This window comes from Bacillus rossius, chromosome 15 (assembly GCF_032445375.1).
Source record: "Bacillus rossius redtenbacheri isolate Brsri chromosome 15, Brsri_v3, whole genome shotgun sequence".
Classification (NCBI taxonomy): Eukaryota; Metazoa; Arthropoda; class Insecta; order Phasmatodea; family Bacillidae; genus Bacillus; species Bacillus rossius.
In genome coordinates this window covers 45,663,348-45,679,718 of record NC_086342.1, presented here as the reverse complement: position 1 = coordinate 45,679,718, position 16,371 = coordinate 45,663,348, and the positions used below count along the sequence as shown (strand labels likewise).

At 44.4% G+C, this 16,371-nt stretch overlaps 1 protein-coding gene across 2 annotated transcripts in view; it reads right to left on the bottom strand.

The window, feature by feature from the left end:
• The window catches only part of LOC134539566 (putative helicase MOV-10), a 202,329-nt gene that overhangs the window by 101,602 nt on the left and 84,356 nt on the right, over positions 1-16,371 (bottom strand). For both annotated transcript variants that reach the window (XM_063381717.1, XM_063381718.1), the window contains exon 3: positions 2,814-3,030. In XM_063381717.1, coding sequence (XP_063237787.1) covers positions 2,814-3,030 — 217 coding nt within the window. The remainder of the gene's footprint in view (positions 1-2,813; positions 3,031-16,371) is intronic.

Below are 16,371 nucleotides of genomic sequence, written 5' to 3'. Positions count from 1 at the left end.
TTTTAAAAAAAAAATATTATTTTGTATTGGATAGCAACTAACACCAATTCTATTAATATTTAGTTATGTACAGATGACTAATCAACTAAATAAGTTTGTGGTTCTAACTGATAACATTTTCAAGTGTATGGCCTGATTTTTCCACCTACCCACATTGCAATATTGTTTGAAGGACATATCAATGCCTGGAATGGACTCAGTACGCCTGCACACCTACTACCAAACTGTAAACCTCTTAAAATGTAAAGTGATCACCATTGCCAAAATGTTCCTATAGTTAGGAAACTTAATATGTTCACCTGTGAATTTGTGTTTCATACTAAATGCTTTGAGCTTATTCTGCATTTATTTTCTTCATCACTGCTTCTGCATCATTTTCATTGCTTACATATCCATATACAGATGTTCGAAAGTTCTTTCTCTTTCTAAATGAAAAGGAGTTCAAGTTGGCCTCAAGAGCATGAGAGGAACAGTCTCTTCAAAATCCACGGTGGCAAGTTGAGTGATCTCCCGCACACTTCAATGTGATACAGGTTCCGCTTGGAATGACTGGACACATAAATGACGCTCTTAGCTAAAAGGTCGCTATTAAGGGGGTGCCTCCCATTTCAGGTAATGATTTTATATTTATTGTATTCACTAGTCAACCTTTAGACTTTCTAATGAAATGAAAAATATATACAGTGCATAATTAGCTGCCGAGTTATATTTTTAATGATTTTGGATCGTACAAATAAGGATAATTTAATTGACTGCAGAACTGAAACTTTTTAGATTCAACTGCAATTCCACTGGCTATTTCATAATATGGTTTGCATTTATATCACAAAAACTCAATTCATGTTTCTTGGCTGTCAAAATCATAACAAATTTGAGAATTTTGAAATGCCAGGTAAAATTAATTAGTATTTACTGAAATAAATTCAAACCATTTCTTCAAGTAGCCAGTAGCATTGCAGTTAAACCTAAAACGTTTCATGATGAGAATGCATGCTAGACGTGGGCGAGGGAGTGTGTGGCGTGGGCGAGGGAGTGTGTGCCGTGGGCAGGGGAATGGTGAGGCGGGGGAGAGTGCAGTGGGCGGGAGAGTGTGCCGTGGGCGGGAGAGTGTGTGCCGTGGGCGGGGGAGTGTGTGCCGTGGGCGGGGGAGTGTGTGCCGTGGGCGGGGGAGTGTGTGCCGTGGGCGGGGGAGTGTGTGCCGTGGGCGGGGGAGTGTGTGCCGTGGGCGGGGGAGTGTGTGCCGTGGGCGGGGGAGTGTGTGCCGTGGGCGGGGGAGTGTGTGCAGTGGGCGGGGGAGAGTGTGCCGTGGGCGGGGGAGAGTGTGCCGTGGGCGGGGGAGTGTGTGCCGTGGGCGGGGGAGTGTGTGCCGTGGGCGGGGGTAGTGTGTGCCGTCAGCGGGGGAGTGTGTGCCGTGGGCGGGGGAGTGTGTGCCGTGGGCGGGGGAGTGTGTGCTTTGGGCGGGGGAGTGGCGTGGGCGGGGGAGTGGCGTGGGCGGGGGAGTGCCATGGGCGGGGGAGTGCAGTGGGCGGGGGGAGTGCAGTGGGCGGGGGGAGTGGCGTGGGCGGGGGGAGTGCCGTGGGCGGGGGAGTGCCGTGGGCGGGGGGAGTGCCGTGGGCGGGGGAGTGGCGTGGGCGGGGGAGTGGCGTGGGCGGGGAAGTGGCGTGGGCGGGGGAGTGGCGTGGTCGGGGAAGTGCCGTGGGCGGGAGTAAGCCGTGGGCGGGAGTAAGCCGTGGGCGGGGGAATGCCGTGGGCGGGAGTGTGCCTAGGGGGGGGGGGTTTGCCGTGGGCGGGGAGTGCCGTGTGTGGGGGAGTGCCGTGGGCGGGGGAGTGCAGTGGGCGGGGGATTGCAGTGGGCGGGGGAGTGGCGTGGGCGGGGGAGTGGCGTGGGCGGGGGGAGTGGCGTGGGCGGGGGAGTGCCTGTGCCGTGGGCGGGGGAGTGCCTGTGCCGTGGGCGGGGGATTGGTTGTGCCGTGGGCGGGGGAGTGGTTGTGCCGTGGGCGGGGGAGTGGTTGTGCCGTGGGCGGGGGAGTGGTTGTGCCGTGGGCGGGGGAGTGGTTGTGCCGTGGGCGGGGGAGTGGTTGTGCCGTGGGCGGGGGAGTGGTTGTGCCGTGGGCGAGGGAGTGGTTGTGCCGTGGGCGGGGGAGTGGTTGTGCCGTGGGCGGGGGAGTGGTGGTGCCGTGGGCGGGGGGAGTGCCGTGGGCGGGGGGGGAGTGCCGTGGGGGGGGAGTGCCGTGGGCGGGGGGGAGTGCCGTGGGGGGGGGAGTGCCGTGGGCGGGGGGGAGTGCAGTGGGGGGGGAGTGCCGTGGGGGGGGGGGGGGAGTGCCCGGGTGCGAGGGAGTGCCGTGGGCGGTAGTGATGTGGGCAGCTGTGAGACGACGTGCTGCTTCGAAAGGAAATACGAGGCCCCGAAAGTACGCGGACAATTTTAATGGAGATCACGCAATTGTGATGCAACTAAGAAATGTCACTATGAAGAATGTCCTTGAAAATGGATTGGTTAAATACACGAAATACCCCTAGTCGATGCTCATTAACAGACTGGGCGACAATTGATACACCGGTGGCAGCGTCGATTCGATACACATTTTATTTCTTCACCGACGTGGCACACGTCTTCGAGAGAAGCCGCTCAGACATAACGGCCTGTGCGAGCAGAGGGATTACAGACGGGAGTCATCAGTACATTTTTGATGGTAGTGCTCAAGATAGTGCCGACCTGCTCGCCACTGCATCTTACATGTATGTTTTGTTTGGTTGTTTATGTGACTGCGGCCAACTGTTCGTGGACAGGGCAGGGCTGCATGTATAGTTACTTGTTGCTCCTGAAGGCATCCCGCAGGCGGTGCAGGTCCCCATGCTTGTGGGCGTCGCGCGTGGCTTCGGAGGCGAAGGTCTCCTGGCAGACCTCGCACCTGAGGCCGCTGACCGCCGGCCTCCTCCGCTGCTTGGGGCGGAACGCAGTCTGCTGGCTGACGAGCACCTGCTCCACCGGCTGCGTCACCCGGGCGTCCAGGGGCGGCGGGGCGCCATCTGTCCACAACCAGTTCTCTGCACCACCACCCAGCACCACCGCGAGGAGAGCCACTAGCAGCAGCTCCCAAACACATCGGTGCAAGGGAAGACTGGCGAATCGCAGTCCGTTCTTGAGAGTCATTTGAATTTCATTTTTTATATCACATAAAACCAATACAAGCAGCTAAAACTGTATTTATAAATTATACATAATAAATTGTTTAATATTTACATATAATTAACAAAACCAACAAAAATATTCAATGAACTAAACTGTTATATTTTAAGCAGCCGACGAAAACAATCAAATAACTATTCGAAAGTGAGCGAGTAATATAACTTAAGGATTTTGTTTTTACTATCTCAATATGTTGAGTAAGAAATAGCTAGAACAACTGTGTGGAACTTTCTTGAATAGGACTGTCTGCTTGTGTTGCACTGGATCTGATTAGGAAGGTGGTACCTACAAGCTAAAGTTCTCCACACTCACAAGAGTTAATATATCAAAACCCTCGGTGTTTCAAGGATATCAGGGAGCAACAAGATGGTCGTTAGGAAGGAATAAAAACCAGTGATACATGCTCCTCGTTCAGTTACTGCTGCTATTAGAACCCTTGACGAAAACTGTTGTAAATTACGGATGCTGAACGATTTTATTGCCGTTCGCATTACAAGACACTATACACAGTTCGGCCATACTTCTACACTAAAAGCCGGAAGTTGTTAGAGGCCAAAAGCAAAAACAAAACAATCCCATAGAACAACATAAGGAACACACTACAAACACAAGTCTGTTGATTACATAGCTACCAATCCAACACTCTCCCTTAATCTACAGACTTAAAACCCAAACCCTCTACACATATGTTATGCTTGGCCCCAGGCACTCCTTTAGTCAGTATGTCTGCAACCATATTCACAGTGGACACATATGACAGCGTTATCATCTTCTTCTCGACAGCCTCTCTAATGAAGTGGTGACGCACATCTATGTGTTTTGTTCTGTTGTGAAAGATTGGATTGCAGGCTAGCTTCTGTGCTCCCTGGTTGTCATTATGCAGTACGATGCTCATTTCCTTTCCCAGCAGTTCACCAAGGAGCCCCTTGATGAAGATTGCCTCCTTAGTTGCTTCTGCAAGGGCCATGTACTCTGCTTCTGTACTGGATAATGCTACAGTGAGTTGTTTCTTCGATTCCCAGGAAACTGCAGCTCCTCCCAACTGGAATACGAAACCAGTGTAAGACCTTCTATCCTCTTCATCATTTGCCCAATCTGCATCCACATAGGCTTCTACATTCTGCCCAGTTTTCTTGAACACAAGACAATGGTTAAGTGTGCCCTTCAAGTATCTTAGCAATCTCTTTGCATTTCTCCAGTGTTCTTCATTGTATCTGCTGTTAAACTAACTGAGTACACTGATGGCATGAGCGATATCTGGCCTTGTACATACTGCCAGCTACATAAGTGAACTTATCAGCGACTGGTATGGCATATGAGAAAAATCCTGTGTTGTGTTGGTTTCTCTTACTTTGCTAAGTTTATGGCTAACATCCAAAGGGGTGCTGACGGGCTTACAGTCTACCATCCCCAAACTTGTCCAGAACTTCAGCTATATACTTATGCTGGTCTAAGTAAATCTCTCCCTTATTCCTGTCCCATCGAATTCTCATTCCAAGGCAGTGGCTGGCCTCCCCAAGGTCACTGGATTTAAATCTACACATGATTTCATTCTTCACCTTGGCCTTTTCCATTTTATCATTTGAAAAGATTATGAAGTCATCAATGTACACTGCAACAATAACAATTCCATGTTCACTAATCTTGCTGTACACACATGATTCGTGTTCAGACCTCTTGTAGCCTATCTCCTCAAGCGCAGAATGAAGCTTCCTATTCCAGACTCTGTATGACTGTTTTAACCCATAGATTGCCTTTTTGAGTAGGCATATTTTTTGATTCACTGCCTTTGATAACAAAACCTTCGGGCTGTTCCATAAATACTTCTTCAAGGTCACCGTTTAAGGCTGTTGTGACATCAAGGTGGTCTATGTCCCAGTCCATTTCCACAGCCAATGCCAACAGCAATCTGATGGTAGAATTTCTAACAACAGGAGAAAAGGTTTCCATATAATCTATGCCTTGCTCTTGTGTAAATCCTTTTGCAACGAGGCGAGCCTTGAAGCGACTAATTGTACCATCATTTGCTTGTTTGATCTTGAAAACCCACTTGTTTTTTACCACTTTCTTATTCTGAGGACGGTCGACTATAATCCATGCATCATTTTCAAGTAGAGATTCATACTCCCCTTCCATTGCAGATTTCCACTCATGCTTCATGTCACCTGAAAGTGCATGCACCATAGATTGCGGTTCACTCATGTCACTGGTAATGTTATACGTCACCATGTCAGGATACTTCTTTGCACGTCTATCTCTTGTTGGGTATCTTCTCTCGACTTCCACAGGAACAGTAATGACAGTTTCCTGGGGGATTGGCGGAGGAAAACCAAGAAAATCTTCTGAAAGACTTTCTTCCAGTTGCTCTGGTGTCAGATGTGTTTTCTTCCAGCTGTTCAGTTATGTCCTGCTGTGGCTGCGCAGAATTTTCTCCGACCTGATGGTGTTCTCGCACATTATCATCTTCAGGTTCCAGCATCCCCATTCCAGACCTCATGTTTGCATTTTCAATAAATGTCACATCACGAGCTTTGCATACTCTTTTCGGTTTCATTGGGTCAATAATTCGATACCCCTTCGTGTCCTCACAGTAGCCCACAAAGATCATTGCCTTACTCATTGGGTCCCACTTTTTCCGTTGTTGTTTAGGGACGTGAACAAAAGCTGTGCATCCAAACACTTTAACATGGCTCAGATCAACCTTCTCACCTGTCCATGCTTCTTCTGGTATCATGTTGTTGACTGCTTTGGTTGGCGATCTGTTCTGCAAGTAAATGGCTGTGTTGACCGCTTCAGCCCAATATTGCTTCCCCAAGCCAGAATCTTGCAACATTGAACGGGCTTTCTCGACAATTGTTCTATTGGCTCGCTCTGCCACTCCATTTTGTTGTGGGGAATATTCTACTGACAGTTGATGTCGAATGCCATTTGATGAGAGGAAATCTTGCAATATATGATTGACGTACTCCTTTCCATTGTCAGAGCGCAGAGTTTTGATTTTCATCCCTGTCTGATTTTCTACAAGGACTTTGAACTCCATGAACTTATTGGGTACTTCACTTTTCGATTTGAGGAAGTAGCCAAAAGTTTTTCTAGTGGCATTATCAATCAAAGTTAGCAGATATTGTGCCCCGCTCAGAGATGCATCTTCCATCAGACCACACAAGTCTGAATGTATAAGCTCGAGCTTGTGTACGGCTCGTCTTGCACCACTTGCCTTGAACGGTTTTCTAGACTTCCTTCCCTTCAGACAAAAAAAACAAGGTTCCACATCAGAATCTGTGAATTTAACACCTGTGCCCATACCACCACGAAGCAGCTTCATGTTCTGCTCACTCAAGTGTCCTAACCTTCTATGCCACAATGTTTGTGTTGGTTTTTCAGTCACAAATTTTGCCTTGCTAGATGTCACATTCAATTTGTAGATCCCACCTACTTCAGATGCAGAGACCCTTACTTCTCCTTCAATCCTGCAGTCGTCTTCCTTGTAGATTTTGCAGCCTGAATCAGTAAATGTGACAACCATGCCTCTCTTAACCATTGCACTGACAGATAGTAGATTTTTCGATAAATCTGGCACGTACGTCACATCCTTGATAGTTCCGAGACCTTCGTTATCAATTCTCACATTTACGTCACCCATCCCAAGACCACAGAGTTTCTCATTATTAGCACATGTAATCTCCTGGTTAACTATCATTTGATAGTTTTCCAACCACTCCTTGCAATTTGTCATATGGTTACTGGCACCTGAATCTATATACCAATCTCCTTCGCCCCCGCTTGCGTCAGGGCCGTTAATAATGACCAATCACGTGATGTTTGATCTGCAGGTCGCCTCTTGGGGCACTCACGTGCCATGTGGCCTGGTTCGTTGCAATTATAGCATCTAAACACAGGCTTCCTGCTTGGTTTGTTGACATGCGTTACATTCACTGATCGTAAGGCCGAACTGTTTGTAGCATGTGTGCTACAGCCTCTACCTTTGATAATGTTTAGGTTGGCAGAATTGGTTAACTTATTTTATTAACCTTTTCGGATGCCCTGGTAATAAGAATTATTTTGGATTTAAGTTTGTTATATTTTGTTTTAAATAAGGAAATTGTAATTATTGTTTAGTCGTATTACTTTTAATTTTAAGATTTTAAGTTATTAAATTGGTCTGGAAAGTTCAAGGACAATACCAAATACTTTGGTAATCGCTGCGCTAGGCGGCGCTCGTGGTGAACAGCTGAGTGTGTGACGTCAGCGGAGGGACGAGTGTCAGTCGCCCGGTAGGCCCGGGCGGGCGCGGACGTGAGTTGAACGCGGGTTGGCCATGGTGTTGGTTCCACGTCGAAGTGACTTGCCGGTCGAACATCTGAATACGAGTGTTCCTTTTTGAATATGAACGGGGTTCATATATATATAATTTAGAACACATTGGTACGATGAAAAGCGAGGGGTTGGTGAGGCGTGTGTGAATGTCGCGAGGATTTTCCAAGGATGAATTATGTGCGCCAAGACTCCAAGACTGTATGGCGAAGAATTCGTCATAGCCGTACAATCACCCGCAGCTAAGGTAACGTGTTATGGCAAGGGTTTGCCATTAAAAACACTCGTGAGAAAACGAGTGTATTTGGTGACCGGACATCACGACGTCAAAAAAGCAAGTAAGTGCCAGCAGTGCCACCGCCCCGTTGACCCCTTTGACCCCTGGTGCGAAACTATAATTTGTGGATTTTTGGGAATTAAATTAACGGACCAATAACTTTGAAACTGGGATTTTGTGTTCAGCCTGTTCATCCAATCCCTGCCAAACATGGAAGAAAAAAAGCATCGACCGTTAGAAAATGACTTAACTGAGAAGCGCTTGTTAACCCATAATTTGTAATTAGCTAAATTTTTGATATATTGATTTGGACGCTAATGTGTGTCAATTTTTTGCTAGATTTCATTCTGTTAGTTGGTATTTACAGTAGTGCTACGCCCGGGGCGTATCTATATTTGTTATTGTATTCATATGTTCTTATATATTTTTAATGCCTTTTTGGTAATTACCTTTAATTTTTCGTAGCTCCGAAGTATATGATCAAATTATACCTTTTTTGGGGGAATTGTTAAAGTATTTTTATTTAGTTTCATTATATAGCATTATTTTAATAAGTAGTAATAGGGTATGTATTTTATGATGGAGGCGCCGATTTGTAATGAAACAATTTTATGGTATATTAATACATATATTTATTAAATGTTACCATATACATTTTGCGTCTTTTTAACTTGCTGCCTCCTTTCACTGTTCGCAATCTTAGTATTTTTTGAGCCTGCCATTAGTTTGGGTTTTAATATTTTTTTTTGGGTTTACCTGCACTCGCGGTACGGGGTAATATAGGAGTTAACTGTGTCGCGGGTTGCGGAAGTTGTTTGCTTTGGCCGGGGTTTAGGCCCAAACCTTACATGTTTTTATCACTGGATAAGAGCGCTGCGTCGCTGGAGTGCTGCCGACTACCAACAGAACATTTGACATCTTCTTAGAGAAGCTTGGTTTTGATGAACTCGCTTGTTATCTCAGCTCCAGAGCTTTCCAAAGCCATAACCATAGGGTCATACTTTGGTGGCAAACCGCTCAACATGATAACACCGATAAATTCGTCATCGATGGGTGAGCTGATGTCTGCCAACTGTTGTGAAAGTGACATAACCTCAGTCACATACTCCACCATGCTTCGATACCCTTCTAACCTCACTCCAAACAACCGCCGCAGTAAACCAAGTCTCCTTGTGAGACTGTTGTCTTCATAGGCACGTTTCAGGCTTTCCCAAGCTTCTGATGCAGTTTTTGATGAGTGCACATGAATAAGACAATGTGGCTGAACCATTAAACAAATCCTCGCTCTAGCCTTTTGATCCCTTTTCTTGTCAACCTTTGTTGAATCGCTTTCATTATTGAAGACACAATCCCACAAATTTTCATGAGCTAAATGCAGTTCCAGGAGAAATTTCCATGTATTATAATTGCTCGTGCCTTCGAGCTTCTCGATCGGCGGTAGCGAAACTGAACTTGCCATACTGGCGATACCGACTCAACTCGTGCACGTTTTAAGTCTTTAAACACTTACCGACGCGGTTGCCGTACAGTTAGCACCGGAAAAACATCGCACTGTTTACAGTAGCTTTCATCATGGTGATGTACGAATTCTTGTGCATCCTGGGCCCATAACCTGTTGTAAATTACGGATGCTGAACGATTTTATTGCTGTTCACATTACAAGACACTATACACAGTTCGGCCATACTTCTACACCACGGGATGTGCACTCATGAGATGCTTGAACGACGTTTTGTTTGTGTGCACGGCTGTAAGAGCGCTAGTGTGCTCACTGCTCAATGTTTGTTTACGATTCATTGCCAAGGCTCATTTGTAATGGCGGCAATTTTTCTTTCGTATTTTTGTTTAGGACTTTAGGTTATTTGTGTGCTACTTGCTTATAGCTTCGTAGGTGGAAACTGGAAAATATCTGGCGTTTATTTATTAAATTATTTAGTGGCCTTATTTTCATTGAGGTACATTTTTAAATTGAGTATAAAACTACGTATTAAGTAAAATACAATGCCGCCACGTGTACGAAAATGCTAGTTTGTGACATAGGTGGTTTTAGCATAAATAGCTACTTAGGTAATTCTTCCACCAATGTTTATACGGTTAGTACTGTGCACGGCCACAACAGCGCTGTAAATAGCGTTCTAGCTGTTATTCAGAGTGGCCTTTCTATCCCTCCCTCTCTTTTCTATGTTCTACACTAAAAGCCGGACGTTATTAGAGGCCAAAAGCAAAAACAAAACAAAACAATCCCATAGAACAACATAAGGAACACACTACAAACACAAGTCTGTTGATTACATAGCTACCAATCCAACAAAAACGATGACAGGTAAGTGAAAGAAAAAGGTTATTCCTAGGGTTGAAAAGCCCACGGAATGTGTCAAATATCTGTTTGTAGAGCACAAGCGTGATAAAAGTATCATATTTGATCGGATCTACAGGATCTCAATTTGTTACTGTGGTAGCATTTCTCATTGCTCCACATTTGATTAAATCGCATCTCAACTGGCAGGTGGCAGTCATTTTAGTATTTTTGAATGCACCAAAGTGTTTTGGCAAATTTAATTACAAAAGGCAGTACCTTCCATTGTAAGTTCAACACTCCTTGGAGTCGATTCAAGTTTCTGTGGATGCATGTTCTGTTCCAAAAGTATTTCCTTATGAGTTTGGGTAAGTGTTCAAAGGGTTGCCACAGGTTCAAATCTATATAGGTACTGACGTCATTATTTGCTAGGGAAGTTCTAAACTAGAGCATTATCAGAGGAGTCTGTAATGAAATGAACCCAGCAAAATAAGTTTAGGTTTAGTAAAACAAATATGACAGCAAGTATTTCAGCACTCGACAGAGATGTGCAACATCTAATCTCGGTAACGAGCACATTCATGGGTTCTCATGTTTCAAATTATGCTTTCAATACGAAAATCGGAAAAAAAGTTAAACTTATAATTTTTTTAAATAATGCTTAACGTGATTCAAATACGATAATTGTGTCTTCAACTACATTTCTGGACGCGAATCACATGTAGTTTCCTCACCCGCCGCTATAACTCGCTGCCGGAGAATCTACGTCGACTATGCAAACAATTTGTTGACATATTTTAAACTATACAATTAAACTACTCCGATAAAAGTGAAAAAATACTTGAATAAAAATAAACCCATACTATAGACTATTTTCGACAAAGAATATTACTAGAATAATGCCCATCTTGTTAAATATCACTATACTGTTATCATAGTAATTTTCCCTTTGTCTGTGTGAAAAATGGTGGGAGGACGCTAATTACTCATTAAACGACTCCGATAAAAAAGGAAAAGATTTTAAAATACTTCCCCGGCTTTGGACCTGATTTTCACAAGGAACTTTTTTTTAATACTGCCCATATTATAAAAATTCATTCAAAAGTTAATACTATAAAGTTCCCCTTAGGCTTTGTGAACTATGGTCCGCGCCATCAGCCACAGATAGCAGCATTGTGGTTACACATTTCCGATCGATGCGACTTCTGTTATATTCACGAAATCACTCCTGCCAAATGCAGTATACCGTGAGCTATGATGTTACACATCAACAAATGTGTTACTGGTGTTCAGCAGTTTCATTATGTGAGACACATTCTCACTGAAACGGGTATGCAACCTGATACAATGAAAGTGGCTGCCATTAGACATAGCAGTACCTACAAGCAAATAAGACGCCAAGAAATCTTTCAATGTCTTATGATTTTTGTCGCCGTTTGTTCCTAACCTTTTAAAAGCCACCGACCCCTTCAGGTGCTTAAAAAATAAAAAAATTAAAAACAAATGGCATGACATTGGGAGACAAGCAGGAAATGGAACCTGAAATACCTTCTTTGTAACAGCAGCTGACTCTTGAGATATTACGATGTTAGTAAACTAGCCGTCCCTTCTCTGGACGAATCAAAACCAGGCTTGGAAGCAGTATTAACTCAGGGGGATCTCCAGTAGCTTACGCATAAAAATCACTTTCTCATGTGGAGAGAAGATATGCTCAGACAGAGAAAGAAATGCTAGCAACAGTATTGGGGGCAGAGCACTTCCATCAGTATGTACAAAATAAACCAGTCACTGTGGAAAATGACCACGAGCACTTATTACAAAATAAAAAAACAAAAAGATTTTGTCAAGTCCCGGTGAGGTGGATGAGGCTAACACTTCAATGGTACACACTTTCAGTGTTGTACAAACTTGGTTCGTAAATGTACATTTCTGATGCCTTTTCTCAAGCATGTCTGACAGATAACAAACCAATGGATAGCTTCGCTGACCACAGCATTTAAGTAAAATTGCAAGTGTGTTATGTTGTGAATTCGAAAATCACAGATGCCAAATTGTTGTAATTTCAGCAGAGTACTAATAGGGATGGCAAGCTGTAGAGTTGCAGGCTGGCCCGAGAATTTTCATGCCCTGCCCCATGATCTGAAAAGAAAAAAGTCCTGCACCTACCGGGCGGAGCTAACTTGTGCTTATTACATAGTTTGAAAGGGCAAAGAACAGCAGTGACTCAAATGTCTGAGATTAGAAGTGCTTAGTTCCATCCACACTGTTCATCAAGAAGCAGAAGTCTTCTCAAAGAGTTCTTTATTTGGGCCAGGAATGTCATCAGATATCTCCACTTCTGTTGCTAACTGTGAAATATGCACAGAATTCCAAAAATCAGAACTACAGCAACCACATCTTTCACACCCAGTTCCTGATCGACCGTGGCGGAAGGTAGGCATATTCTTTCTTCGTGGTACATCCTACCTACTACCTACTTGTGGTACTACTCAAAATGAGTGAAGATGCAGAAATTGAAAAAAATAAACAAAAGCATGTGTCAATTATTTTTCTAGGTTATGAATTCCAGCGCTAGTTATGTACGATGGTGGTAGTAATCTGAATTTCTTTCAATACGACCAGTTTACTCGAAGTGGAATTTTTTTCACCAAACATTCAGTCCTCACGATCCCTAGTCTAATGACATGTCTGAATGGAATGTTCAGACTATCAAGATAACTTGTAATAAATCGTTAAATGAGGGTGTGTTCCGTGGAATTACATAACAGCGCAGTGATACTTAACTATGCCCCTACTCAGCTACTCACAGGTCAACAACTGGATTCTGAATTCTCTTTTTGGCAAAAGATTAGTCACATCAATAATAAGTTACTTTAAGTGAACAGCTGCTCTTACAGCTAATATGGTTTATGTATCTGTTTTACGTGATAAGTGTTTTTCAAAGAAAACCTATACTAACATTTAGTTGTAAACAAACCTTTCAACCACCAGACAAAGTATCAATGAAATTAAATTTTCAACTCAATATAAAAATTAAAGAGTTTTAGTAATACTTATTGAGATTAAAATTATAATTATATAACTCAATTAAGCTTTCTTGGCAGTATCCAAAAGCAAATACAAGAAAATGTAATCTCAAACAGTACTTCACCTTCACAAAAATTTTTGTTTGTTTTTGAATTCATATTTCCAATGATAGCTACATGTTAAAGAATGTTTACTCTTTGATTTATAAATTTGTAAATGTAATGACCTGAATTACAAGGAGCAAGCATATAAATGTGTTTTTCTCTTTCCTGTTTCAAAAAGCAATGAACAGAAATAAGACAATTATATATCACAAAACCCAATCCCAATTGTGTGCCATCTACATAGTCTTAAAAATATCCCCTCGCAAACATAGTACCCACAAGACCATTGAATCGTTCATTCCTAAGTCAATACTAATGTTACGAGGTATCAGGAGAATCATAAACTAGATGGCACTGCATCTTCCAGACACCACATGGGAACTAAATGACACTACATCTTCCAGACACCACATGGGAACTAGATGGCACTACATCTTCCAGACACCACATGGGAACTAGATGGCACCGCATCTCCTAAACACAACAGCAGCAGCGACTGGTAAAGTTCAAGATACAAGCGCGGATGTCAAATGCGGATACTATGCTGGAAGCTTCGCCAATGCAAGAAGGGATTGCAAAGTGTCAACTGCTTACAAAGGCATCACTAAGGTAACCTCGACCCGGCCCATGCGAGTCATTCAGAAACCTCGGAGATTCAAAAGCGTCTAATGGAACAGTGGATTCCCGACATGGGTAATTATGTACAGAAAAACTATATTAATGGTGAGGTAACATAGTTTTGTGATGAATGTAATATCATGTTAAAGATGATATGGTAACTTAAGAGTTTGTTTCGAACAGCATCTAGTGTTGGAAAACCAGGTAATTTCATTGGATTAATAATTGTTTGATAAAGTTATAACCTACAGTTGCACAAAAAATGTGTAGTGTGACCGAGACTTAAGGATATATTTACTCCTCCCAAAGATTTCTGCAGGTCAAATATAATTTGCATAATTAAAGATGTGGAGACGGGGCGGACGTCGCTCGGTCGTTCGGTTGTGTGTTGTTTGCCCGGCGCCAGCTCTTGGGTAAAGCATCCTCACACTCTGAGGCGGGAGTGGACCGTTCGGCCCAGTGCAACTGACCGAGGACGTGTTGTCAAGGAGTAGCTATCAGAAAGATTGGGAGTAGGAGAGAGGGATGCCCGCGGTCTCACGAAGAGTCGCTAGCGGAAAGGTTAGAAGTAGGAGAGAGGATGTCCGCGGTCTCATGAAGATTAGCTAGCGGAAAGGTACAAGAGAGAGGGAGAGAATGAGAGAGGGAGAGAGAAGGGAAGCCTGCGGTCCCACAAAGAGTCGCTAGCAGAGGAGAAGGAGAGAAAGCGACATAGGTAAGCCAATAATACCACAATTTGCTGTATTGGTATTTATTCTCCCAGATTGGCTGGGAGAGAGGAGAGCTAACTGGGCTTGTTAGCCCGCACTATTTATACAGTTTCCTTCTACAATCATTCGTGTTAAAACTTTACATATTGCTATCCCTTTGGATGATTTGCATTTACAATGTTATTTACAATGTTATTTACAATGCTACGAAACATACTTACACTACATACTTAATAATCTTCATAAATATTTACAAATATAACATGTCTTAACATAACTACGAGGGTTATTTTTTTTTCAACCTCCGATCGGCTGTAATAAAAAAAGGGAATGAATTGGGAAATTATTTTAATGTCAAAAGAAACGTAAATTTTTACTCTATTTTTCCACATAATCACCGTGCAGATTGAGGCATTTGTCGTACCGATGCACCAGCTTTCCAATACCCTCTGCATAAAATGATGCCTCCTGCCTATTCAGCCACGTTTTAACAGTGCTCTGCAGTTCATCATTGGTGTTGAGCGTCGTCCTCCAAGCCACTTTTTCAACGTGGGGAAAAGGTGAAAGTCACTCGGTGCCAAATCCGGACTGTAAGGAGGGTGATCAAACACAACTGAGGTGTGAGTTGGCCGCTCCACATGGTTGGTGGAATGGGGTAAACACTACGAGACGTGTCGATTCGTGTACAAGCGATTAGGGTATCGATTAATGGGCATGCCATGGAGAAATGAAACTGTAATCACACTGCAGGGCACTGTTAAAACGTGGCTGAATAGGCAGGAGGCATCATTTTATGCAGAGGGTATTGGAAAGCTGGTGCATCAGTACGACAAATGCCTTAATCTGCACGGTGATTATGTGGAAAAATAGAGTAAAGATGTATGTTTCTTTTGACATTAAAATAATTTCCCAATTCATTCCTGTTTTTTTATTACAGCCGATCGGAGGTTGAAAAAAAAATAACCCTCGTATAATACATTGTCTGTTCATAAGTACAACTGCCATCTGGTGACGAGTGGTGGCACTACAATGGCCATGGCCGGAATGTTGTGCCATGGACAGGACGACCCGGGTTTTTGTTTAAATAAAGGGGAGGTACAACGTCAGACGCCCCCCCCCCCCTGGAACAGCTCGGGTATAGGCCGTCCGCGTGCCCTCCAGCAGGCACATAATGCCTTCTCTCCTAGTGGTTGCGAGCGTCAGGGCCTGCCTGCTGGTTCCGGACTCCCTGGGTCACCATTCCCAAGTGTGTCCAGTTCGCAGCCTGTGACGTAATCTGCCAGGTACAGTGGGGGCCGGCGTCGGCGTCGTCAGCAGTGTCCCTGGTTGTCTTCAGCCGGTTCCTCCACCTTGACCTGGAATTCGGCATCGGCGAGGGAGGCCCCATGCCCCCACATGCCTCGGGTAGGGGAGGGTGGTTCTGTTGTCCCAATGTCGTCTGGTTCCGTCACCAGGGGCTGCTCCCCTGTGGTGCTTACGCCTGCCTCTGGTGTCTCAGTGACATCTGCATTCGTGCCGGGTGCCTCTGGTGCTGTCTCCTCGAGGTCGTGGTAGGGGCTTCTGCTGGCCTCTGCTGGCCTCTCCATTCTTGTCCTTGGGCTCGGTGTTCCCTCGAACAGATGCTGCATTCCTTGGGGTGTGAAAGATTGGTGGTTGTCAGGCATTGTTCCTGCCACATCTGGGGTAAGGTCCTCCACGGCATTGCCCCCTTCTGGGAGTGCTGTTTTCCGGATGTGGTCCCGGTGTACTTTTCGCATTTGTCTACCTCGGCGCACCAAATAAGTGCTTTGACTTAGCCGCTTCAGGATACGGTGTGGTCCCGACCACCTGGGGCT